The sequence below is a fragment of the Hypanus sabinus genome, chromosome 5 (genome assembly GCF_030144855.1).
Source record: "Hypanus sabinus isolate sHypSab1 chromosome 5, sHypSab1.hap1, whole genome shotgun sequence".
NCBI lineage: Eukaryota > Metazoa > Chordata > Chondrichthyes > Myliobatiformes > Dasyatidae > Hypanus > Hypanus sabinus.
In genome coordinates, this window is record NC_082710.1 from 181,707,491 (window position 1) to 181,733,207 (window position 25,717).

The 25,717-nt window shown below is 44.5% G+C and overlaps 2 protein-coding genes across 2 annotated transcripts in view; both read right to left on the reverse strand.

The window, feature by feature from the left end:
- LOC132394850 (uncharacterized) overlaps positions 1 to 19,362 on the reverse strand; it is a 38,246-nt gene extending 18,884 nt beyond the window's left edge. The window contains exons 1-6 of the mRNA XM_059971257.1: positions 18,909 to 19,362; positions 18,732 to 18,827; positions 18,412 to 18,645; positions 13,687 to 13,709; positions 13,471 to 13,589; positions 8,429 to 9,059 (exon numbers count right to left, since the gene is read on the reverse strand). Coding sequence (XP_059827240.1) covers positions 8,429 to 9,059; positions 13,471 to 13,589; positions 13,687 to 13,709; positions 18,412 to 18,645; positions 18,732 to 18,827; positions 18,909 to 19,316 — 1,511 coding nt within the window. The 5' untranslated portion in view covers positions 19,317 to 19,362. The remainder of the gene's footprint in view (positions 1 to 8,428; positions 9,060 to 13,470; positions 13,590 to 13,686; positions 13,710 to 18,411; positions 18,646 to 18,731; positions 18,828 to 18,908) is intronic.
- On the reverse strand, positions 1,365 to 4,948 carry LOC132394708 (uncharacterized). Its single transcript, XM_059971091.1, has 2 exons — positions 4,216 to 4,948; positions 1,365 to 3,937 (listed from the first exon to the last, which is right to left on the reverse strand). The coding sequence occupies exon 2, from the start codon at positions 3,768 to 3,770 to the stop codon at positions 2,094 to 2,096; it is 1,677 nt and encodes a 558-aa protein (XP_059827074.1). The 5' UTR covers positions 3,771 to 3,937; positions 4,216 to 4,948; the 3' UTR covers positions 1,365 to 2,093.
- Positions 19,363 to 25,717: the final 6,355 nt, after the last annotated feature.

Here is a 25,717-nt window from a genome sequence, read left to right on the forward strand (position 1 = left end):
AGAAGCCGCCAAGGTGCTACTGCGTTACGCCAGACAAGAAGCAGTTTGGAAAATGAAACTGACCACCAGAGAAGCCGAAATCCAGAAAGAAAGGGCCGCCAGAGAAGCCGAAATCCAGAAGGAAAAGGCCGCCAGACAAAGGAAAGCGGCCGCCCGAGAAGCCGAAATCCAGTTGGAAATGGCAAAAATATCGACAGAGTTGCAAGTGCTGCAGCTAGAAAGAGAAGAAGCTGCTGCCATGGCGGAAGCAAAGTACATAGAAGAAGCTGAAGGGTCGCGTGATCTGACCGCAGCAAGATCTACTTTAGAAAGGACCAGACTGGAACGCACAAGCGACTATGTACAATCTCAAATAGACAGGCAGGCTCGTCTCCCCTCTCCATACGTATTCGATAACTTCCCTAGCTACGAGGAACCTCAGAGAGTCACGATTGCATCACATCCATACGAGGAAGGAAATTTACCCTCACGGCTCCGTGATGAAGTCAAGAATGAAAGAACCGACAACGCTCCTTCACCCCCACAACAGGACGGCGGGGAGGGAGAGGTTCACTCCAGGACAACAATTGTCAGCTCGAACTGTACAGAAGTTTGCGGTCAAACTCAGTCAAGCCGTTCTTGTTCCGAGATCTGCCTCACTGAGGTGTACCCTAAAGAAGCACAACAAGACATTACCAAGCGTAAAGTAACCGACGAGACGCTAGGTCAGTCAGTTTTCGTTCAAACCGAGGACGGAAACAAACTTGCACAATCAGCTCAAGATACCATTTCTTTAAAAACCAAAGACACCAAGGTCTTCAGAGATGAAGCAAATAATGGGGTTGCCCCATTGCCAATCAGAGAACCACGCCAGCGCTCACCAGATAACAAAGAGCAGGCAGTCAAACGGTTCACGTCCTTACGGAAAACCTGGAAAAGGAAACCTGAGATACAGCAACGCACCCGATTGGCCCACGAGGTACTGTGCACCCTAATGGCAGAGGTCACAGCCATTATAAACGCACAATCATTCCTACCTGTGTCTTCTGACCCAGAAAACCCCTTCATCCTTTCGCCATCAATGCTCCTTACACAGAAGGCAGGAGCACCTCCTCCACCAGGAGACTTCTCAGACAAGGATTTGTACACAAAGCAATGGAGACAAGTCCAGGCTCTGGCAAATCAGTTCTGGCCTCGCTGGAGACAAAAATATCTACCTTTGTTGCAACAGAGACAAAAGTGGACAGGACCCCACAGGAATCTGGCCAACGGCCAGAATCACTGCTACATTCCCTAGCGAGGATGGACATGTCAGGAAGATCGAATTGAAGACTACCGACCAAGGCGATGTGAAAATTTACCAAGGGCCAGTTACAGAAGTTATTGTCACGTTCTCCTTCGGGTGTAACGAAACGCCGAATTTAACGTCCGGATAAACCACAGTTAATAAGAACCAGATCGCAGTAAGATTAACCATTTACTGTTCACTCTTCACATTAACATATGGTGAAAACTGTTGATAAAACAATACAAGATTGATACAGTATTTGTTCCTTCCTTAATATCACATTTCAAGTGTAAATACTTGCAAAGGTGACTATAACTACATTACACTAAGGTGCAGTATACAGGGAGAGTTTACCTGCTCCATTGACTACTTTAAATACACTTCCATGCAAACTATCCGCGACTCTTTAACTAACGAAAGCATAAACATTATCTACCGACGTTACCTCTAACAGGATCAGCATTAATATCTTAGTTCAATATATCGATTATCTATTAACTTACAGCGTTGCTCTCACTGTGATTTCTCATGCCTGCAAAACTGCTTGTGCTCAGGTGAGCCTCGTGGAAAGCCCCCACCCTCGCGCTAATTTCAAACCGGTGTTTTCCCACAAGACGCGGCGAAACCGGATGTGACGTCATCGCATGCCGATATATTTTACATGCAATGAATATACTTTAAACACTTCTAATTCTAACTAGAAAATACTATTGAATGAATTACTAAGCGAAAATATTATAAACTAAATAACTGTCGTAAAGACAGCACACTCCCCGCTTGACCTTCGTAAGGTCACAATGAGCAGAGTACAAACTTAGTCTCTTAATCAGTCATTGGGTAGAAGTAGAATAACTTCTGTAACTGGCCCTTGGTAAATTTTCACATCGCCTTGGTCGGTAGTCTTCAATTCGATCTTCCTGACATGTCCATCCCCGCTAGGGAATGTAGCAGTGATTCTGGCCGTTGGCCAGCTGTTGCGAGCGGCTTGCTTGTCCCTGAGCAGGACTAAGTCTTCAACTTGAAGATTCCTTCGGGGTTCTGTCCACTTTTGTCTCTGTTGCAACAAAGGTAGATATTTTTGTCTCCAGCGAGGCCAGAACTGATTTGCCAGAGCCTGGACTTGTCTCCATTGCTTTGTGTACAAATCCTTGTCTGAGAAGTCTCCTGGTGGAGGAGGTGCCCCTGCCTTCTGCGTAAGGAGCATTGATGGCGAAAGTATAAAGGGGTTTTCTGGGTCAGAAGACACAGGTAGGAATGATTGTGCGTTTATAATGGCTGTGACCTCTGCCATTAGGGTGCACAGTACCTCGTGAGCCAATAGGGTGTGTTGCTGCATCTCAGGTTTCCTTTTCCGGGTTTTCCGTAAGGACGTGAACCGTTTGACTGCCTGCTCTTTGTTATCTGGTGAGCGCTGGCGTGGTTCTCTGATTGGCAATGGGGCAACCCCATTATTTGCTTCATCTCTGAAGACCTTGGTGTCTTTGATTTTTAAAGAAATGGTATCTTGAGCTGATTGTGCAAGTTTGTTTCCGTGCTCGGATTGAACGAAAACTGACTGACCTAGCGTCTCGTCGGTTACCTTACGCTTGGTAATGTCTTGTTGTGCTTCTTTAGGGTACACCTCAGTGAGGCAGATCTCGGAACAAGAACGGCTTGACTGAGTTTGACCGCAAACTTCTGTACAGTTCGAGCTGACAATTGTTGTCCTGGAGTGAACCTCTCCCTCCCCGCCGTCCTGTTGTGGGGGTGAAGGAGCGTTGTCGGTTCTTTCATTCTTGACTTCATCACGGAGCCGTGAGGGTAAATTTCCTTCCTCGTATGGATGTGATGCAATCGTGACTCTCTGAGGTTCCTCGTAGCTGGGGAAGTTATCGAATACGTATGAAGAGGGGAGACGAGCCTGCCTGTCTATTTGAGATTGTACATAGTCGCTTGTGCGTTCCAGTCTGGTCCTTTCTAAAGTAGATCTTGCTGCGGTCAGATCACGCGACCCTTCAGCTTCTTCTATGTACTTTGCTTCCGCCATGGCAGCAGCTTCTTCTCTTTCTAGCTGCAGCACTTGCAACTCTGTCGATATTTTTGCCATTTCCAACTGGGTTTCGGCTTCTCTGGCGGCCTCTTCTCTTTGTCTGGCGGCCCTTTCTTTCTGGATTTCGGCTTCTCTGGCAGCCTCTTCGGCTTCTCTGGCAGCCTCTTCTCTTTGTCTGGCGGCCCTTTCTTTCTGGATTTCGGCTTCTTTTGTGGCCAGTTTCATTTTCAAAACTGCTTCTTGTCTGGCGTAATGCAGTCGCACCTTGGCGGCTTCTGCCTTGGCTCTTGCCTGTGCGGACTTACTTGATGTCGTTCTACTGCCCTTGTCGCTGGGCGCCATCGACTTGATCCCGGATCGAGCTGACATTGCAGCACTTGGAACACCTGATAACGCCTGAGTGGGCTTACTTGATGTCGGTTTACTGCCCTTGTCGCTGGGCGGCGTCGACTTGATGCTGGATTGAGCTGACATTGCAGCACTTGAAACACCTGATAATGCCGCTTTTTCACTGTCACGTTCTCCTTCGGGTGTAACGAAACGCCGAATTTAACGTCCGGATAAACCACAGTTAATAAGAACCAGATCGCAGTAAGATTAACCATTTACTGTTCACTCTTCACATTAACATATGGTGAAAACTGTTGATAAAACAATACAAGATTGATACAGTATTTGTTCCTTCCTTAATATCACATTTCAAGTGTAAATACTTGCAAAGGTGACTATAACTACATTACACTAAGGTGCAGTATACAGGGAGAGTTTACCTGCTCCATTGACTACTTTAAATACACTTCCATGCAAACTATCCGCGACTCTTTAACTAACGAAAGCATAAACATTATCTACCGTCGTTACCTCTAACAGGATCAGCATTAATATCTTAGTTCAATATATCGATTATCTATTAACTTACAGCGTTGCTCTCACTGTGATTTCTCATGCCTGCAAAACTGCTTGTGCTCAGGTGAGCCTCGTGGAAAGCCCCCACCCTCGCGCTAATTTCAAACCGGTGTTTTCCCACAAGACGCGGCGAAACCGGATATGACGTCATCGCATGCCGATATATTTTACATGCAATGAATACACTTTAAACACTTCTAATTCTAACTAGAAAATACTATTGAATGAATTACTAAGCGAAAATATTATAAACTAAATAACTGTCGTAAAGACAGCACACTCCCCGCTTGACCTTCGTAAGGTCACAATGAGCAGAGTACAAAACTTAGTCTCTTAATCAGTCATTGGGTAGAAGTAGAATAACTTCTGTAACTGGCCCTTGGTAAATTTTCACATCGCCTTGGTCGGTAGTCTTCAATTCGATCTTCCTGACATGTCCATCCTCGCTAGGGAATGTAGCAGTGATTCTGGCCATTGGCCAGCTGTTGCGGGTGATCTGCTTGTCCCTGAGCAGGACTAGGTCTCCGACTTGAAGATTCCTGCGGGGTTCTGTCCACTTTCGTCTCTGTTGCAACGAAGGTAGATATTTTTGTCTCCAGCGAGGCCAGAACTGATTTGCCAGAGCCTGGACTTGTCTCCATTGCTTTGTGTACAAATCCTTGTCTGAGAAGTCTCCTGGTGGAGGAGGTGCTCCTGCCTTCTGCGTAAGGAGCGTTGATGGCGAAAGTATAAAGGGGTTTTCTGGGTCAGAAGACACAGGTAGGAATGATTACCTCAAGGCTCACACCACCAGGTTCAGGAACAGTTATTGTGCCTCCCCCCCTCCCCCACCACCACCATCAGTGTCTTGAACCAAACCCCCATACCCCCACCCAAAAAACACCAAACTGTCTTTTCCAAAAGCTCCCTTCTGAAAAGAACTACAGGGCTATTAAAACAGTTTACGCCATTTTAAGTGTTTCTCCCCCAGGCAGTTAATCTGATAAACCATCGAGTTTGCCACCAACCCCACATGCTCCCTCTACCTATTACCCCATCACTGCACTGCAAAACTCACTGTTTTATAATGCTGTTTATAGTCTAATTATATGGTGTTATTTGTACATATTTTATTCCATATTCATAATTTAAGCTATATTATATCATTGTTTATCAATGTTGGATGTCCCCTTTGTTGCATGTGGCGCCGATACACCACAGCAAATCTTGTTTACGCGTGCTTCAATGGGACATTTGATAAGATCTCGGAGCGCCGTGGGAGGTGTGTTGGAAAGATGGCAGAGATGGAGTGCTGGGCTAGCGCGGGTGAGACACGCTCGCCCTGAGACACCGGCAAGCTCGTTTTATATCAAGCAATTGGTTTATTGATCATTAGGGAATGTCTGTCCGGGTCTTCCCTCTCCCTCCCCTTCCCACTCTCAGTCCACAATAGAGACCCATATCGGAATCGGGTCTACCATCACTCACATATATCACGAAATGTGGTTTTGTTTCGGCAGCAGTACAGTGGAACGCATAAAATTACTACAGTACTGTTGAAAGGTCTTCTATGTGACCGTGCCTGCATCTTGCACGCTGCTGGATGGTTCCAACGGGCTCCTTGCACAGTCTGTGTCCTGGGTCTTGTCTGGTGTAACAGACCCCCTGCTTCTGTCGCTGAGGCACTGATACTGTAGACAGAGTCCAGAGGAGGATCACGAGGATGACTCCGGGAATGAAGGGGTTAACATACGAGGAGGGTGTGGCAGCTTCGGGACTGACTGTGACTTAAAAGAATGCGGGGTGGGGGATCTCATTGAAACCTACCGAATGTTGAAAGGACTAGGGAGGGTAGATTTGGACAAGATGTTTGCGATGGTGGCGTCATCCAGAACCAGAAGGCACAGCCTCAAAATTGACGGAGCGTTTTTATCCAGAGAGTTATAAATCTGTGGCATGCTCTGCCACAGACGGCGGTGGAGGCTGTCTGTGTGTACACTTAAGGTGGAAGTTGGTCGTTTCCGATAGTCAGGGCATCAAAGGAAATGGGGTGTATGGATTTGAGTGGGATCCGGGATAGGCCATGGTGGAATGGCAGAACAGACTCGACGGGCTGAATGGCCTAATCCTGTTCCTGTGCCTTATTGTCTTATGGACTCTGCAGAGCTACTGTCGGCGGCCTCTGTCCCAGCAGGGGTGATGGTGCTTAAGTAGAAGGAGAAGACGTGGGAGGGAAGGGTTAAATTGAGTTTAGATTATGTTCAGAGATCAGCGTAATGTCCTGGGCCGAAGGGCTTCTACTATGCTATGTTGTTCTATATTCCATGAATTTTAGAAATGCAGTTTCTTCTTGCGTGTATATTTTATCACAATTTCTTTTTTAGAGTAAAGGCTTTGTGGGGGATGTCGGTAGTCTAAGATCCTCTTGCCATCAAACATTTAAAGGATACACACAGTGCAGAAAAACTTAATATCCGTATCATTCCAAACGTCCACATGAGTGGCAACGATTTTCTGTGCACAGAATGTGATCACCCTTTAGAACCGATCAGATTGTGAGTGTTATGTAGGATGAACAGCTCTGATGGGCAGAAGGGTGCAGAGTTGCCCATGCTCCCTCGGGAGAATCACAAACCGTAACTGTTGCTATGCTGCTAATGAGCGAGAGATAGAGATGTAAGAGAAAACATGCTGGAACTGGAACATCTGCTACAGATAAGAGAGAGATAAAGCAGGGGAGAGAGGCTTGTTGATCCACCGTATTATGACTTCTGGGATACTTATGGCTTTGAGAGGGTTGTTTACCTTATACCATTCTGTTCATTAAAATTCCTCAGTGGACAGCCTCAGTGGCTGAGTTGATGGACAAAGCCATTCAAAACTGATTGACATCTGAGACCACGTGAGTGGGGATAAAAGTGAGGTCTGGGGAGACACACCAGGAGACACACTATTGAGCACTGGTTGAGTGTTGGAACCCACGTGAAGGTGTGGGGCATCAGAGACCGAAAAAAGGATCGGTCAGTTTAACTCACAGTGATATAGCAGGGCCGGTGGGGACGTGTGTGTGTGTCCACTCATGCCAGAGTGACGAGTCCACCACAGAAGAACGGTCTAGCTGAAGGACAGAGGGGTCATACCTGAATGGCCACAACAAAATGACGGATCAAGAACGTGAAGGAAGGTTGGCCTGCCTGTAGCTGTAACTGCTCTCTCTCTCTCTCTCTCTCTCTCTCTCTCTCTCTCTCTCTCTCTCTCTCTCTCTCTCTCTCTCTCTCTCTCTCTCTCTCTCTCCTCCCTCTCCCTCTCCCTCTCCCTCTCCCTCTCCCTCCCTCTCTCTCTCCCTCTCCCTCTCCCTCTCTCTCTCTCTCTCCCTCTCTCTCTCTCTCTCTCTCTCTCTCTCCTCTCCCTCTCTCTCCCCAACAATTACAACACAACAACCAACATCTACCTCAGCACGCATGAACTGAACTGAACTTTATACTTACATATGACAATTTATTTACCCCTAGACATCGATAGAGCTTGTTTATTATTGATTATTATTATACCCACACTTTTAGGTTTAGTATTACTAACATATATTATCTATATATTTGCATTGTTGATATTGATTTGTGTATTTTACTAATAAACACTATTTGAAAATAGTACCACCAGACTCCAACGGATTCTTCTGTCTTTGCTGGTTTGACACCCAGTTAGGGGGTACGTAACATGAGTAAGCTCAGAGGTTTAGTGCGACGCCATTACGTTCGGGGCGCCCCAGAATTCGGCGTTCAATTCCGGCACTGTCTGTAGGATCCTCCCCGTGACCGCCTGGGTTTCCAGCCGGTGCTTCCCTTTCCTCCAAAGACATGCCGCTAGCGGGTTAATTGTTCATTGTAAGTTGTCCTGTGATTAGGTTAGTGATAAACAGGCGAGTTGCTGGGCGGGGCGACTCGTTGGGCTGGGAGAGCATGTTCCGCATTTTGTCTCTAAATAAAATTAAATTTAAATCTTACACAGATCGACACTGGAAATGTAAAGAAAATCAATCAGGTTTTTTGTCATTTATATATATTGTACATTTATTTTATGAACAGTCTGTTTTTGAAATACAAACAGATTGTTTCAATCTTTAATTTCACACTAAGTATTTCGATTTCTATCGGCGGATGCAGTTAATGCATTCAAATTAATGGATCAGCAGCTCTCTATCTATTGTGTTGTGCTTTATTCTCTGCACCGGTTTTTATTTCCTGGCTCATCGGAGTTTAGGTCTCTGAATCCGCCAGTGATGAGGAACGCTTCTCCTGCCGGACCTGGCCCCCGCTCCTGCTGCCGCTCTCCGGGCCTGACAATTGGGTAGATCAAGAGCAAAGTCGCAACAGATTCTCAACGACTGGTTTTCATCCCAAGTCCCAATGAAAGGATAAAGTTTCCCCATGAAATTATCCACGGCGAAGGTGTACAGGTGGGACTTGGTTTCCGCGTTGAAAAATGAAACTGTTCCGAACTCGTAATTAAGATAAACTCCCACCCTCCCGGGGGCTGGATCAGAAGCGAGAAGGGATGGATGGCTGGTGTTTGCATAAAACTCGTCACCCGACCGCTCGATGACCCAAACCCCAGTCTCCGGTCTCTGCCCGACACCTGCCTTCCTCTCCACAAACTCGGCGGCGACTCCCAGACTCCAGCCCCAATTCCCCTCCACCTCCACCTCCCAGTAATGTCTCCCCGATGTGAATCCCTCCGATCCCAGCACACAAGGCCAGATTGTGAACCTCTTCCCGGTGTCAGGGAGATTCCTCCGGGCCCCGGTCCATCTCACGCTCTTCCGATCCTCAGACACCTCGAGCGCCGGATGCGCCGTTTCCTCATCCAGGGTGACAGGGACTGTGTGTAGGGTGGGGGTGAGGGGGGGAAAGAAGCAGAGAATTAGAGAGTCCCTGGGGATCGGAGTGGATTGAACACTTGGGCAAGGCGGCCCAGAGACCGGAGGAGAAACCGCTCGGCCGCAGGCACTTCCTTGCCACCGACTTAAACCTTCTCCGGCATTCGTCCAACTACATCGGATGGACAACAAACCTCTGGCAAGGTTCACGCTGGTCTGTAGAGGAGAGATGGTAAGGCAAAAATCGGTGCCAGGAGACCGAGAACATAGTGGAAAGGCAGAGGAAAGTGGATGAGGAAATCAAGGATTGATTTGACACACACAAAATGCTGGAGAAACTCACAAAGTTCGGCAGCGTCATCGAAACAGTTTATTTATCTCTCCATAGATGCTGCCTGACCGGCGTGTGTTGCTCTGAACTTACAGCGCCTGCAGATTCTCTTCTGTTTGTGATTGATTCTATACCTCATTCTCTCTGTATTATTTATTTACTTGTTTTTTTTAATTGTTTTCAATGTTTGTCTTCTTCAGGACATTGGTTGCTTGTCAGTTGTTGTTTTCATAAATTAGAGTCATAGAAAAGTACAGCACAGAAACGGGCCCTTCGGCCCATCTAGTCCGTGCCGAATCATTTTAACTGCCTAGTCCTGTTGACCTGTATTGGGACCATAGCCCTCCATGCCCCTACTATCCACGTAGCTAACCCAACTGATCTTAAGCTTTGAAATCGAGCTCACGTTGCAATTCTTGCGATGGCAGCTCGTTCTACACTGTCATGAGTGAAGAAGTTTCCCCTCATGGTCCCCTTAGACATTTCACCTTTCACCCTTAACCCATGACCTCTAGTTGCAGTCCTACCAAGCATCAATGCAAAACGCCTGTTTGCATTTAATCTATCAGAATTCTACATAATTTGGTACAACTCCATCAAATCTCCCCTCAATCTTCAGTCCTAACTTATTCAATCTTTCCATATAACTCAGGTCCTCCAGTCCGGGCAACGTCTTGGAGATTCCCTCTCTACTCTTTCAGCCTGATTTATACCTTTCCTGTAGGAAAGATGCATTTATTTCTTTCCCTGTAAATGCCTGTAAGAAAGTGAACCTCAATGTGCCAAATGGTGACATATATAAGCTTTGGCAATAAAATTATTTTCACTTTTAAAAAACACAAGATCAACATTTCAGGTAGATAAACATGATCTACGTTCTGATGACAGGTGGGTAACGTGAAATGTTGACTTTATTTTGTTCTGTCCACATGGCGCCTAACCTGAAGAACATCCTGAACATATTTGTTCTCATATTTATATCAGATTTTAGCATCGTAGACATTTCCTTAGGCAACACACACAAAATGCTGGAGGAACTCATCAGGCCAGGCGGTATCTATGGGAAAGAGTAAACAGCTGACGTCTCGGGCCGAGACCCTCCATCAAGGCTGCATCAGCATTTTCCTTCTGGGTTTGAAATGTAGCGTGAAAATATAAACACTATGTAGACTTTTGAGCCCATTTTTTGATTATGCCGGGTAATGATCAAATATCACACCTGTTTTAAAGAGATCCTCAACGTATTTGGGGATCTAGGAGAGACTGAATGGATATCTGTCCCTCGGTTATCCCTCTGCTTGAGTTAGAGTTTATTTCTGTTGTATTGTATGTGTTTCTACTTGGAGTAACCCTGCACCCTGCGTGTGATTATCTAATGCACGTGCGGCGTCGGTGTATCTCTGTACATACAGCTGCACAGGTTAACCATGTGAGTGTGAGAGGGAGAGAGAGATGCATGGGTTCCACATATAAATTAACACACTCTATTGCATTGTGATGTTAAGGGGGGACAGGATGGATGTTCTGCCCACAATAGACCAATCCACCTTCAGTTAATTTTTTTAATAGCAACTTTGATTTTTTTTTAAAAACAAAATATACTTTATTCAAAAATAAAATTATGTACAATAAACCATTCAATGACTCTCAGTCCTTTACAGGTGTGTCCATTGCGGTCTTTACATCTTCACACTCTTTGCACCCCACCCCCTACCCCTCAACTCGTGCGAAAAAGACCCTAGACTGTGGTCCTTCCCCACCGGGCCCTTGCGGTGGCTGCACCAAGTTTCAGTGCATCCCTCAGCACATACTCCTGCAGCCATGAATGTGCCAGTCGGCAGCAATTTCCCACGGACATCTCCATGTACTGGTAGACCATCGAGTTTCGGGCAACTTTGATAGGCTGACTGCAGCCCAAGCCAATGCAGACTGTAGTCTAACAATTCCCTTTAAAATGCTAACACGGGATGGTCTCACAGCAGTTGCGAGGCTATTATGGTCATTAGAGGAGAGAACTGAGTTAACCAGTATCTGGACTACACACCAGCACAGACTTCTGTTACCAAAACTTGTGAACTACGCAGATTGTTATAACAATCATAGTCACCACATTGGTATTAACTCTTTTTTCAGTCTCTATGTGTTAAATAACTGGATATCAACCACTCCGGCTGCTACAGCAGCATTGAGTTCACGTGCCCAGATAATAGGGTGTGATTTACTACCAGAGCTGCCCAAGTAACCTCCGACACTCTCGATTAACCCTAATGTAATCACGGGACAATTTACAATGGCCAGCTAATCTACCCAGTGCCACTTTGTACTGTGGGAGGAATCCGGATGATCCGGAGGAATCCCATGCGTTCCACGAGGAGGACGTACAGAGACTCCATACTCCGGAACATCCCGAGCTATTACATCATCACGCTAACAACTACGTTACCATGGCTCCCCAAAATAAATATAAACATTTGTCAAGAAAAAATAAGCAAGCAAACAAATAAAAGCATGTATATGAATAAACAGGAATATAAATAACTTGAATAGGATAAGATATCAACCCAGATAAGTGTGAGGTGGTTCATTGTGGTAAGTCAAAAGTGATGGCAGAATGGTAAGACTCTTGGCTGTGAGAAGGATCATAGTCCATAGGACACTCAAAGCTGCTGCCCAGGTTGACTCTGTGGTTAAGAAGGCATACGGTTTATTGGCCTTCATCAATCATGGGACTGAGTTTATGAGCCGAGAGGTAATGTTGCAGCTAAATAGGACCTTGGTCAGACCCCACTTGGAGTATTGTGTTCAGTTCTGGTCGCCTCACTACAGGAAGGACGTGGAAACCACAGAAAGGGTGCAGAGGAGATTTACAAGGACGTTGCCTGGATTGGGGAGCATGCCTTATGAGAACAGGTTGAGTGAACTTGGCCTTTTCTCCTTGGAGCAACAGAGGATGATGGGTGACCTGATAGAGGTGTACAAGATAATGAGAGGCACTGATCATGTGGATAGTCAGAGGCTTTTTCCCAGGGTTGAAATGGCTAGTATGAGAGGGCACAGTTTTAAGGTGCTTGGAAGTAGGTACAGAGGAGATGTCAGGGGTATGTTTTTTATGCAGAGAGTAGTGAGTGCGTGGAATGGGCTGCCAGAAATGGTGGTGGAGGCGGAAATGATAGGATCTTTTAAGAGACTCCTGGATGGAAACATTGAGCTTAGAAATATAGAGGGCTATGGGTAACCCTAGGTAGGGACATGTTTGGCACAGCTTTGTGGGCCGAAGGGCCTGTATTGTGCTTTAGGTTTTCTATGTTTCTATGTTTCTCAGACTAGAATATAAAAGGAAGGATGTAGGGTGAAACTTTGTAAAGCACAGGAGAGACCTCACTAGTTGTGAGCAGGTTTGGGCCCTTATCTTAGAAACGATGTGCTAAAACTGGAGAGGGTCCAAAAGGAGGTTCACGAAAATGACTCCAGGGTTGAATAGCTTGTCATATAATGAATGTGTGATGGCTCTGGGCCTGTATTCACTCGAACTCAGAAGAATGAGAAGAGACTTCATTGAAACCTGTAGAATGGTGATAGAGTGGATATAGACAGTATGTTCCCTATGGTGGAAGAGTCTAAGATCAGAGGACACAGCCTCAGAATAAAGGGTTGTCCTTTTAGAATGGAGATAAGGAGCAATTTCTTTAGCCAGTGAATCTATGGAATTCTTTGCCACAGGCATCTGTGGAGGCCAAGTCTTTAAGGCAGAGGCTGATAGATTCTTCATTTGTCAGGGCATGAAGGGTTACAGGGAGAAAGCAGGAGATTGGGGATGAGAGGAAAATTTAATCAGCCATGATGAAATGCTGGAGCAGACTGGATGGGCCAAATGGCATAATTCTGCTCCAATCTTTTACGGTCGTATGGTCTCAGATATTTAATTTATTCATTACCTTTATTTGTGATACGTATATCGAAACATACAGTGAAAATTGTTGTGTACAACAAACCAACCGGAAAGAATTGTGCTGACTTCTCAATTATTCTAATTAGGACATAAAGATCTCTACTAATTTTGAAAAAAATTCTGTCACTTTTACCTGGCTTAATGGCATCAAGCATTTCTCTCAAAGCTGCTTTAATCATCAAGGGGTGATCGAATTTTCCAACCTCAAACATTTCATCTTCTGCATCAAATTTATATTCTTTGTTACTGATCCTGTGAATATTAAACAACTTGTTACAAAATGAACAACAATAAAATCCTGAATAATTTTATAAAACCTTGCCAAATTTCAGTGAAGAGAGTGTCTTACCTTTCATTCTGAATCACTTCCTCCTGAAATAAATGAAACACAAATCTGAACTGGTCACAACACTAACAGCCCCCGCAATAATTTTTGTAGGTTGCTAAACCTAACCAACTCTCCATGCTACAAGCATGAAACAATAAATAGCAGAGAGAATGAAAATGTCATGATTACTGAAAGGATGCAAATAACATGAAAGATTTAAAAACATGGTGCCCGTTTACCTGGGTAAAATGCAAGGGTAGATTCGATAGAGGATCTTAAATTATCAATGGATTGCCTAAGGAGTATGTGCAGACATGATGTCTACTTGTAAGAGGATTAAGACGCAAACCAAAAAGTAAAGACATTGCCATTAACAAATTGCAGAAAGTCAGAAAGTGAATCTTGGAATGAACTGCCATGGCAGTGTTTGAATAAAAGGTTTAAGGGGGAACTGGATGAATTCCTGAGAGGCCATCGAATCACAAACATGTTTGGCTGGTAGCAAAGGTGGAGATGTAGAAATGTTGACAGGGATGACAGCACCTCTACTTTCTCAGAAGTTTGCATAGATTCGACACGTCATCTAAAACTTTGGCCAACTTCTATAGATCCGCTACGTCATCTAAAAATTCGGAATATGATTAATTGCATCATGGCAAGAAATGGAAACACGAATTCCCAGGAATGGGAAAGGCTGCCCATCCAGACAATGCCTCCCCTAACATTAAGCATATTTACATGGAACACTGCCACAAGAAAGCAGAATCCATCATTAAGGACACCCATCATCCAACACTAAACTGATTACACAAACTACAGACTCGCTTTCAGGGACTCTTTACAACTCATGTTCTCAATTTTTTATTATGTTTTGTACAGTTTCTCTTTGTTCATTAGTAATTGTTGGTTTTGGTTTATATATTGCTTTTCCAAAACTATATTGAATTTTATTTTCCTGCAAATGTCTGCAAGAAAACGAATCCCAAAGTAACATACCCACTTTGATAATAACTCTGGAGTGACTCTGAAGGAAGAACATCAGCAGGAGAACGGATGGATTAAATTGCATGTCAGCAATCTAGAGCACTAAGTAATTCTATACATTTAACCAAAATTATTAAAAGAAATGATTGATGAAAACCAGATATAGATAACTAATCTATTGTAAGGATCAGGTTCTGAAATTAAACGTTAGTTTCCCATCAGTGACGAAGTCCCTCTCACACCCATTACAGCAGACTTTTCTTATTAATCAAAATATACTTTATTCAAAAATAAAATTATATACAATAAACCATTCAATGACTCTCAGTCCTTTACAAATGTTTCCATTACAGTCTTTACATTCCCACACTTTTGCCACCCAGGTGGCACTCTGTTACTTCATATTTACATACACTTGTTGAGGGGTATACACCCCACCCCCTTACCCCTCAACTCCCGCGAGAGAAGAACCCTAGACTGTGGGCCTTCCCCACCGGGCCCTTGCGGTGGCTGCACCGAGTTTGAGTGCGTCCATCAGCACGGACTCCTGCAGCCGAGAATGTGCCAGTCGGCAGCATTCCCCCACGGACATCTCCGTGTGCTGGTAGACCATCAAGTTTCGGGCCGACCAAAGAGCGTCTTTGACCGAGTTGATGATCTGCCAGCAGCACTGGGTGTTGGTCTCCGTGTGCGTCCCCGGGAACCGCCCGTAGATCAGAGAGTCCTCTGTAACGCAGCTGCCTGGGGCGAACCTCGACACTTGTCCCTTCCATCCTCCTCCACACCTTCTCCGCGAACCCACAGTGTGCAAAGAGGTGGGTCACCGACTCATCCTCTCTGCAGTCCTCCCGTAGGCAGAGGGTTGTGGAGATGACGTTACGGACGTACAGGAGGGATCGGACTGGGAGGGCCCCTCTCACCGCCAGCCAGGCGAGGTCTTGGTGCCAGTTGGTGAGGTCTGGCGATGAGGCATTTTGCCAGATGAACTGAACGGTCTGTTCAGAGAACCACCCCATTGTGTCCATCACGTCCTTCTCCTGCAGTGCCTGCTGGACCTTACGTGCTGACCACTGCCTGATGGCCCTGTGGTCAAAGGCGTTGACCTGAAAGAACTTCTCTACGAAGGACAGGTATGGCGGCAACTACCAGCTGACGCGTGTTGCGCGGGAAAGGGGCCGGACTCATCCTACGTAACCCGGGCGACAGGTGAGGCAAAACTTCACCTGTGAGCTTGTTGGAGTTGTCTATTCTGTCACGTGTTCCCGATACGACATCCTTTACATCGCTGAGACCCGAGGATCACTTCATCGAGCACCTCTGCTCCATCCACCAAAAGAGGAATTTCTCGGTGGCCAAACATTTAATTCCAATTCCCATTCCCATTCCAACAAGTTGGTCCATGGCCTTCTCTTCTGCCAAGAAGAGGCCAACCTCCGCGTGCAGGAGCAACACGGAATATTCTCTCCCAGGTTACCTCCAACCTGATGAATAACAATTTCGCCTTCCAGTTTTAAAAAATCCCACTCCCTCCCATCTTCTCCTATTTCCCACTCTGTCCCATTCTCATCTGTCTATTACCTCCCCCTGGGTCCCTTCCTCCTTTTTCTCCTATGGGCAACTCTTCTGTCCTATCAGATTCCTTCTTCTCCAGCCCTTTCCCTTCCCAACGCACAGGACGTCATCTATCACCTTCTAGCTATCCTACATCCCCCTCCCTCCACCTTTTTATTCTGGCGTTTTCCACCTTCCTTTTTAGTCCTGAAAGGTCTCGGCCTGAAACGTTGCCTGTTTGTTCATTTCCGTAGATGCTGGAGAAAGGTGCTTGCATGTGACTGGTCTCTCCCTCTCGCCCGATGCTCCCGGAGGAAAGTGCCCGCGTTCGCTCGGCCTCTCTCTCCTCAATGCTCAATGCTGCCGGTCTTCGGCAAGATTTAGTGGAACCGGTTTGTGGATTGGACCCTGTAGTTCACGTTCTGAAGTTTTTTTTTTCTCTAGTTTCTGTTTGATCCTTTCTTGTTACTTTGTGCAGTTCTGATCGGGGCGGCCTGGCTCTGCGCCTGCGGTCACCGAACGACACGATTGCACTGAGTGGAACTAAAACTGGCCATTCCTAGACAGTTCCGTTGACTTTGTGGTTTGATGATTTCCTGTGCCGTTTGCTGTTTTCCCTTGCTGTTTGTGTTTGGGGGGGGGGGGAGGGGAATGCTGATTTTCTTTGAACGGGTTCCATGGTTTTCTTTATTTCGTGCCTGGCCGTGGGGAAGACGAATCTCGGTGATGTACTCTGCAAGCACTCCGTGATAATAAATGTACTTAGAATCTTTGAGCCTGCCTGACTGACTGAGCTCCTCCAGCATTCAGTGCATGTTGACTTGGACTTCCAGCATCTGCAGACTTTCTCTGGTTTGCGTTTTATAGGTGTATTTGTATTTGGACATCAAGTCCAAGGAAATAGATAACTTGTGATACAATTATGCTGCTACGTCAGAATGTTGTTCATCGACTATAGACCAGCATTTAATGCCACAATTCCCACAATCCTGATTGAAAAGTTGCAGAACCTGGGCCTCTGTTCCTCCCTCTGCAATTGGGTCCTCGACTTCCTAGCTTGAAGTCCACAGCCTGTGTGGACTGGTGATAACATCTCCTACTCACTAACGATCAACACTGGTGCACCTCAGGGGTGTGTGTTGAGCCCACTGCTCTACTCTCTCTGTACCCATGACTGTGGCTAGGCACAGCTCAAATACCATCAATAAATTTGCTGATGATTGTTGGTAGAATCTTAAGTGGTGAAGAGAGAGGGCAAAGGTGTGAGATATGTCAACTACTGGAGTAGTGTCACAGCAACAACCTGGCACTCAATGTCAGTGGAGAGAGTGAGCAGCTTCAAGTTCCTGGGTGTCAAGATCTCTGAGGACAAAACCTGGTCCCAACATATCGTTGCAGTTATAAAGAAGGCAAGACAGGGACTATACTTCATTAGGAGTTTGAAGGGATTTTATATGTCAACAAGTACACTCAAAACTCCTATAGATGTACCATTCAGAGCATTCTGGCAGGCTGCATCACCCTCTGGTATGGCGGGGGGGCGCTATTGCGCAGGACTGATAGACGCTGCAGAAGGTTATAAATTTAGTCGGCTCAATCTTGCGTACTAGCCTACAAAGTACCTGGGACATCTTTAAGGAGCGGTGTCTCAGAAAGGCAGCGTCCATTATTAATGCCTTTCCTCACTGTTGCAATCAAGTAGGAGGTACAGAAGCCTGAAGGCACACACTCAGTGATTCAGGAACAGCTTCTTCCCCTCTGCCATCCGATTCCTAAATGGACATTGAACCCGTGAACACTCCCTCATTGTCTTAATATACATTTACTTTTTTTGTTTTGCACGATTTTAATCTGTTCAATATACGTATACTGTAAATTGATTTACTTATTATTTCTCCTATATTATGCATTGCAATGAACTGCTGCTGCTGTTAACAAATCTTCAAGACACAATAAATCTGATTCTGATTCTCTCTGTTTCAGGATTGTAACAGATGATTCCCTGGGCTGAGGAGGAGGACAGGGAGGCATTACAAGAATTCTACTGATTTTGTGGGGGACAAGTTAGTTTGATCACAGTAGCAGAACCGCTCCGAAACAGACGAAACGTTCGTCAGCTTAAGTTGATTGCAATACTGTGTCTTTCAATACTGTCATCTACTGCTTTGTGACTGCAATTTCAATTAACTCATCTGAAATATAATCCCTCACCTGGAGAAATACCACGGCGCCTTCTTGATCCAACCTTTTCTGATAGCTTGAGAGTTTCCGCTGTGCAGAAATTAAGTCTTCTTGAATCGCTCGAAGATTTTCCTCCATTCGGTTTAGAAGCCTCTTCTCTTCTTCCCTGAGTTCTCTAAGTAAGTGCTGCTCTTTCTCAACGAGAATCTGGTGCATTTTAGAGAATTCAGTTCTGAAGTGTGACTGCAGAATGTATGACTTTTCCTGTCAAATGCAAGGCGGGCAATAATTATCGCAATGCAATAACGGCGATAAATCGACACAGTCGCGTCTTTTGAAGAAGACCTCACCTTAAGTCCAGACATCTTCTGTTTTTGACGCAGTGCATGTTCCAGGATCTCTGATATGCGTTTTCTGAGCGATGTTACGGAAGATTTCACCTGAGCCTAAGAATTGTGTTTGTAAATAGAAAGAAATGTAAGAACCGGAACTGAATAATCACACTATCAAATTATTTTTCTATTTACCTTGTAGACCTCGACAGCTTCTTTAATCGGCAGGAAGCGGTGCTCCCTGTGCTCCCGTGCAGTCGCACAGATCACACAGATCAGTTTCTTGTCGGTCGTACAGAACAGCTTCAGTTCTTCCTCATGTTCCTCGCAGTTAAATTTACTCTCCTCTCTCGGATTCGGGTTTAGTTTTCGAGCTCTCTCTGCCAGTCTTGCTAAGGCCCGGTTGACCTTGAGGGTGCGGTCCGCAAACACCTCACTACATTCCGGGCAGGAGTTTCTCTCCGCACCGTCCCAACACCGTGTGATACAGGAGCGACAGAAGATGTGTTCACACTCCAGTGACACCGGATCGGTGTAGAAATCCAGGCAGATGGGACAGATCAGTTCCTGAGTTAAACTCCAAACCTGCTGTTTTGAAGCCATGTTTATTTCCGATTCTCCCCGATCCAGTAGACTTTAACTGTGTCTCCCGGCAGGCGTCACGCGGAACCAGGAAACAAACCCAAACTTATCAAAATTAGGACGGCTGGATTAAATTACTTTAATGAGGTGGCGCTGTTAAAATGAATCAAAGAAATCGCTGACGAAATAAATTAGAAATTATCACAAAGTTCAAAGTAAATTTATTATAAAAGCAATCTCCAGGGCAACAATCTCTAAATTGCAAAACAGGATGTTTTCGCAGACGAATGTGTGGTTCAGGAATTGGTGCGGAGCGGGAGGAGCAGAAATCTGGACGTTGTAATCTCTTCTGGGGCTCGTATAATCTGTACAAAAGGGCCGGGCTGCACCTGAACCCTAATGAGGGGGAGCAAATATCCTTGCGGACAGATTTCACAGCTAGAGTTGTTGGAGAGGGTTTAAACTAACTTGACAGGGGGATAAGATCCCGAGTGATGGGGATGTTGGTAGGTAGAGTCAGGAAGGATGATAGCGCAATTTCATTCCCGGAATCATCCTTGTTAATCTCCTCTGGACCCTCTCCAATGCTAGCACAACTTCTCAGATGAGGAGCCAAAACTATCACGATACTCAAGGTGAAGCCTCACCGATGTCTTATAAAGCCTCAGCATCACATCCCTGCTCTTGTATTTTAGAACTCTTGAAATGAATGCTAACATTACATTTGCCTTCCTCACCACTGACTCTACCTGCAAGTTAACCTTTAAGGTGTTCTGCACAAGGACTTCCTTAGCATCTCAGATTTCTAGATTTTCTCACCATTTAAAAAATAGTCCATACTTTTATTTCTACTACCAAAGTACCTGACCATGCATTTTCCAACATTGCATATCATTTGCTAGCAAGAAACAGTCCCAACACCAATCCCTTAGAACAATACTCGTTACTGACAGCCAACCAGAAAGGGATCCTCTTATTCTTATCCTCACTGCCTCCTGCCAATCAGTCCATGCTCTAACTATGCCAGTAACTCTCCTGGAATACCATGGGCTCTGAAGTTGGGAAGCAGCCTCATGTGTGGCACCTTTTCAAAGGCCTTCTGAAAGTCCAAATATACAACATCCACTGGATCCCCTTTATCTATCCTACTTGTAATCTTCTCAAAGAATTCCAGCAGGTTCTTAAAGAGTGGAGTAACATTTCCAATTTTCCAATTAATTTGGTAACATGCCAGAGTGCAGTGATTTTTGAAAGATCATTACTAATGCTTCCATAATCTCCCCCACTATTTCTTTCAGACCCCTAGGGTGCAGTCCATCTGACTCAGGTCATTCAGCTTTTTGATTACTTGCTCCCTTGTAATAGTAACTGCACTCACTTCTCTTCCCTCACACCCCTCAACATCTGGAACACTGCTGGTGTCTTCCACAGTGAACACCGATGCAAATTGCTTATTTATAACCATATAACAATTACAGCATGGAAACAAGCCATCTCAGACCTTCTAGTCCGTGCCAAACGCTTACTCTCACATAGTCCCACTGGCCCGCACTCAGCCCATAACCCTCCATTCCTTTCCTGTCCATATACCTATCCAATTTTACTTTAAATGACAATACTAAACCTGCCTCTACCACTTCTACTGGAAGCTTCTTCCACACAGCTACCACTCTCTGAGTAAAGAAATTCCCCCTCGTGTTACCCTTAAACTCTTGCCCCCTAACTCTCAACTCATGTTCTCTTGTTTGAATTTCCCCTACTCTCAATGGAAAATGCCTATCCACGTCAACTCTATCTATCCCCCTCATAATTTTAAATACCTCTATCAAGTCCCCCCTCAACTTTCTACGCTCCAAAGAATAAAGACCTAACTTGTTCAACCTTTCTCTGTAACTTAGGTGATGAAACGCAGGTAACATTCTGGTAAATCTCCTCTGTACTCTCTCTATTTTGTTGACATCTTTCCGATAATTCAGTGACCAGAACTGTACACAATACTCCAAATTCGGACTAACCAATGCCTTGTACAATATTAACATTACATCCCAACTCCTATACTCAATGCTCTGATTTATAAAGGCCAGCATAACAAAAGCTTTCTTCACCATCCTATCCACATGAAATTCCACCTTCAGGGATCGTTGCACCATTATTCCTAGATCGCTCTGTTCTACTACATTCTTCAATGCCCTAACATTTACTTCCCTTGTAAAAGAATGTAAAAGGAATCTTAAGAAAGAGATTAGAAAAGCTAAAAGAAGATACGAGGTTGGTTTGGCAAATAAGGTGAAAGTAAATCCAAAAGGTTTCTACAGTTATATTAAAAGCAAGAGGATAGTGAGGGATAAAATTAGCCCCTTAGAGAATCAGAGTGGTCAGCTATGTGTGGAGCCGAGGGAGATGGGAGAGATTTTGAACGATTTCTTCTCTTCGGTATTCACTAAGGAGAAGGATATTGAATTGTGTAAGGTGTGGGAAACAAGTAAGGAAGTTATGGAACCTATGACAATTAAAGAGGTGGAAGTACTGGAGCTTTTAAGAAATTTAAAAGTGGATAAATCTCCGGGTCCTGACAGGATATTCCCCAGGACCTTGAGGGAAGTTTGTGTAGAAATAGCAGGAGCTCTGACGGAGATCTTTAAGATGTCATTAGAAGCGGGGATTGTGCCGGGGGATTGGTGTATTGCTCATGTGCTTCCATTGTTTAAAAAGTGTTCTAGAAGTAAGCCTAGCAATTATACACCGGTCAGTTTGACATCAGTGGTGGGTAAATTAATGGAAAGTATTCAGAGATAGTATTAATAATTATCTGGATAGACAGGATCTGATTAGGAGTAGCCAGCATGGATTTGTGCGTGGAAGGTCATGTTTTACAAACCTTATTGAATTTTTTGAAGAAGTTACGAGGAATGTTGACGAGGGTAAGGCAGTGGATGTAGTCTATATGGACTTCAGCAAAGCCTTTGACAAAGTTCCACATGGAAGGTTAGTTAAGAAGGTTCAGTCGTTAGGTATTAATGCTGGAGTAATAAAATGGATTCAACAGTGGCTAGATGGGAGATGCCAGAGAGTAGTGGTGGATAATTGTTTATCGGGATGGAGGCCGGTGACTAGCGGGGTGCCTCAGGGATCTGTTTTGGGCCCAATGTTGTTTGTAATATACATAAATGATCTGGATGATGGGGTGGTAAATTGGATTAGTAAGTATGCCGATGATACTAAGGTAGGAGGTGTTGTGGATAATGAGATGGGTTTTCAAAGCTTGCAGGGAGATTTATGCCGGTTAGAAGAATGAGCTGAACGTTGGCAGATGGAGTTTAATGCTGAGAAGTGTGAGGTTCTACATTTTGGCAGGAATAATCCAAATAGAACATACAGGGTAAATGGTAGGGCATTCAGGAATGCAGTGGAACAGAGAGATCTAGGAATAACAGTGCATAGTTCCCTGAAGGTGGAGTCTCATGTAGATAGGGTGGTGAAGAAGGCTTTTGGAACGCTGGCCTTTATAAATCAAAGCATTGAGTACAGAAGTTGGGATGTAATGTTAAAATTGTACAAGGCATTGGTAAGGCCAAATTTGGAATATTGTGCACAGTTCTGGTCACCGAATTATAGGAAAGGTATCAATAAATTAGAGAGAGTGCAGAGACGATTTACTAGGATGTTACCTGGGTTTCAGCACTTAAGTTACAGGGAAAGGTTGAACAAGTTAGATCTCTATTCATTGGAGCATAGAAGGTTGAGGGGGGATTTGATCGAGGTATTTAAAATTTTGAGAGGGATAGATAGAGTTGACATGAATAGGCTGCTTCCATTGAGAGTAGGGGAGATTCAAACGAGAGGACATGATTTGAGAGTTAGGGGGCAGAAGTTTAAGGGAAACACGAGGGGGTATTTCTTTACTCAGAGAGTGATAGCTGTGTGGAATGAGCTTCCTGTAGAAGTAGTAGAGGCCAGTTCAGTTGTGTCATTTAAGGTAAAATTGGATAGGTATATGGACAGGAAAGAAGTGGAGGGTTATGGGCTGAGTGTGGGTAGGTGGGACTAGGTGAGATTAAGAGTTCGGCATGGACTAGGAGGGCCGAGATGGCCTGTTTCCGTGCTGTGATTGTTATATGGTTATATGGTTATTTACCATGTATGTCCTATTTGGATTATTCCTACTAAAATGTAGCACCTCACACTTATCAGCATTAAACTCCATCTGCCATCATTCAGCCCACTCTTCTAACTGGCCTAAATCTCTCTGCAAGCTTTGAAAACCTACTTCATTATCCACAACACCACCTACCTTAGTATCATCTGCATACCTACTAATCCAATTTACCACCCCATCATCCAGATCATTAATGTAAATGACAAACAACACTGGACCCAGTACAGATCCATGAGGCACACCACTAGTCACCGGCCTCCAACCTGACAAACAGTTATCCACCACTACTCTCTGGCATTTCCCATCCAGCCACTGTTGAATCCATTTTACTACTTCAATATTAATACCTAACGATTGAACTTTCCTAACTAACTTTCCATGTGGAACCTTGTCAAAGGCCTTACTGAAGTCCATATAGACAGCATCCACTGCTTTACCCTCGTCAACTTTCCTCGCAACCTCTTCAAAAAATTCAATAAGATTTGTCAAACATGATCCTTCACGCACAAATCCATGCTGACTGTTCCTAATCAGACCCTGTCTATCCAGATAATTATATATACCATCTCTAAGAATACCTTCCATTAATTTACCACCACTGACGTCAAAGTGACAGGCCTATAATTGCTAGGTTTACTCTTAGAACGCGTTTTAAACAATGAAACCACATGAGCAATACACCAATCCTCTGGCACCATCCTCATTTCTAATGACATTTGAAATATTTCTGTCGGAGCCCCTGCTATTTCTACACTAACTTCCCTCAAGGTCCTAGTGAATATCCTGTAAGGATCTGGAGATTTATCCACTTTTATATTCCTTAAAGTTAGCCTTTCTCCAATCAAAAATCTCAAACCTGAGTCCAGTCCTATCCTTCTCCATAATTATATTGAAACTAATGGCATTGTGATCACTGGACACAAAGTGCTCCCCAACACATACACTTGATCACTTGATCACTTGACCAATTTCTTTCCTTAACTGGAGATCCAACACTGCCCCTTCTCTAGTTGGTACCTCTATGTATTGCTGCAAAAGCTATCCTGCACACATTTTACAAACTCCAAACCATCCATCCCTTTTACAGTATGGGCTTCCCAGTCTATGTATGGAAAATTAAAATCTCCCACAATCACCACCCTGTGCTTACTACAAATATCTGCTATCTTCTTGCAAATTTGCTCCTCCAATTCTTGCTCCTCATTAGGTGGTCTAAAATACACCCCTATAAGTGTCACTACACCTTTCCCATTCCTCAATTCCACCCAAATAGTCTCCCTAGATGAGCCCTCTAATCTATCCTGTCAGAGCACCACTAATATTTTCTTTGACAAGCAACACAACACCTCCCCCTCTTGTCCTTCCAATTCTATCACACCTGAAGCAACAGAATCCAGGAATATTTAGTTGCCAATCACACCCCTCCTGCAGCCATGTTTCACTAATAGCTACAATATCATATTTCCAGGTATCAATTCATGCTCTAAGCTCATCCACCTTTCTTACAATGCTCCTAGCATTAAGATAAATGCATTTAAAAAATTCTCCAACTCTTCCTCTCTGTTTATCTCTAACAGTACAAAGAACTTTACTGTCTTCTTTTTCTTCCTTTTCCCATACATCTGTTCCTACACTCCAATCCACTCTGGTTCCCCTCCCCCTCCCCCCCCCTGTATCTAGTTTAAATCGACTGGAGCCTCTCTAGCAAATCTACCTGCAAGAATATTTGTCCCCCTCCAGTACAGATGTAAACCGTCCTGTCGGAACGTTTTAAATATAGTTCATCTACTATCTCTTTATCCTCTGCTACTATTTCTCCATCCTCGTTTTCTAGAGGTCCTATATCCACTCTCATTCATTTTTTTTATTTTTTAAATGCTTGTAAAAGCTTTTACTTTAGAATATCTCTTTGTATACAGTTTGACTCTTTGGTAAAGAAGGCAAATGCAATGTTGTCATTTATTTCAAGGGGAATATAATTTGAAAGCAAGAAGATAGTGCTGAGCCTTTTTAAAACACTAGTCAGGCCACATGGAGTATTGTCAACAGTTCTGAGCCCCATTTCTCAGAAAGAATGTGTTGTCATTGGAGAGAGTCCAGAGGATGCACACGAGGATGATTCCATGAATGAAGGGGTTAACATTAGATAAATGTTTGAAAGCTTTGGGCCTGTTCTCACTGGAATTTAGATGAATGCGGGTGTGTGGAGTGGAAACCTCATTGAAACCTACCAAATGTTGAAAGGACTAGATAGGGTGAATATGGA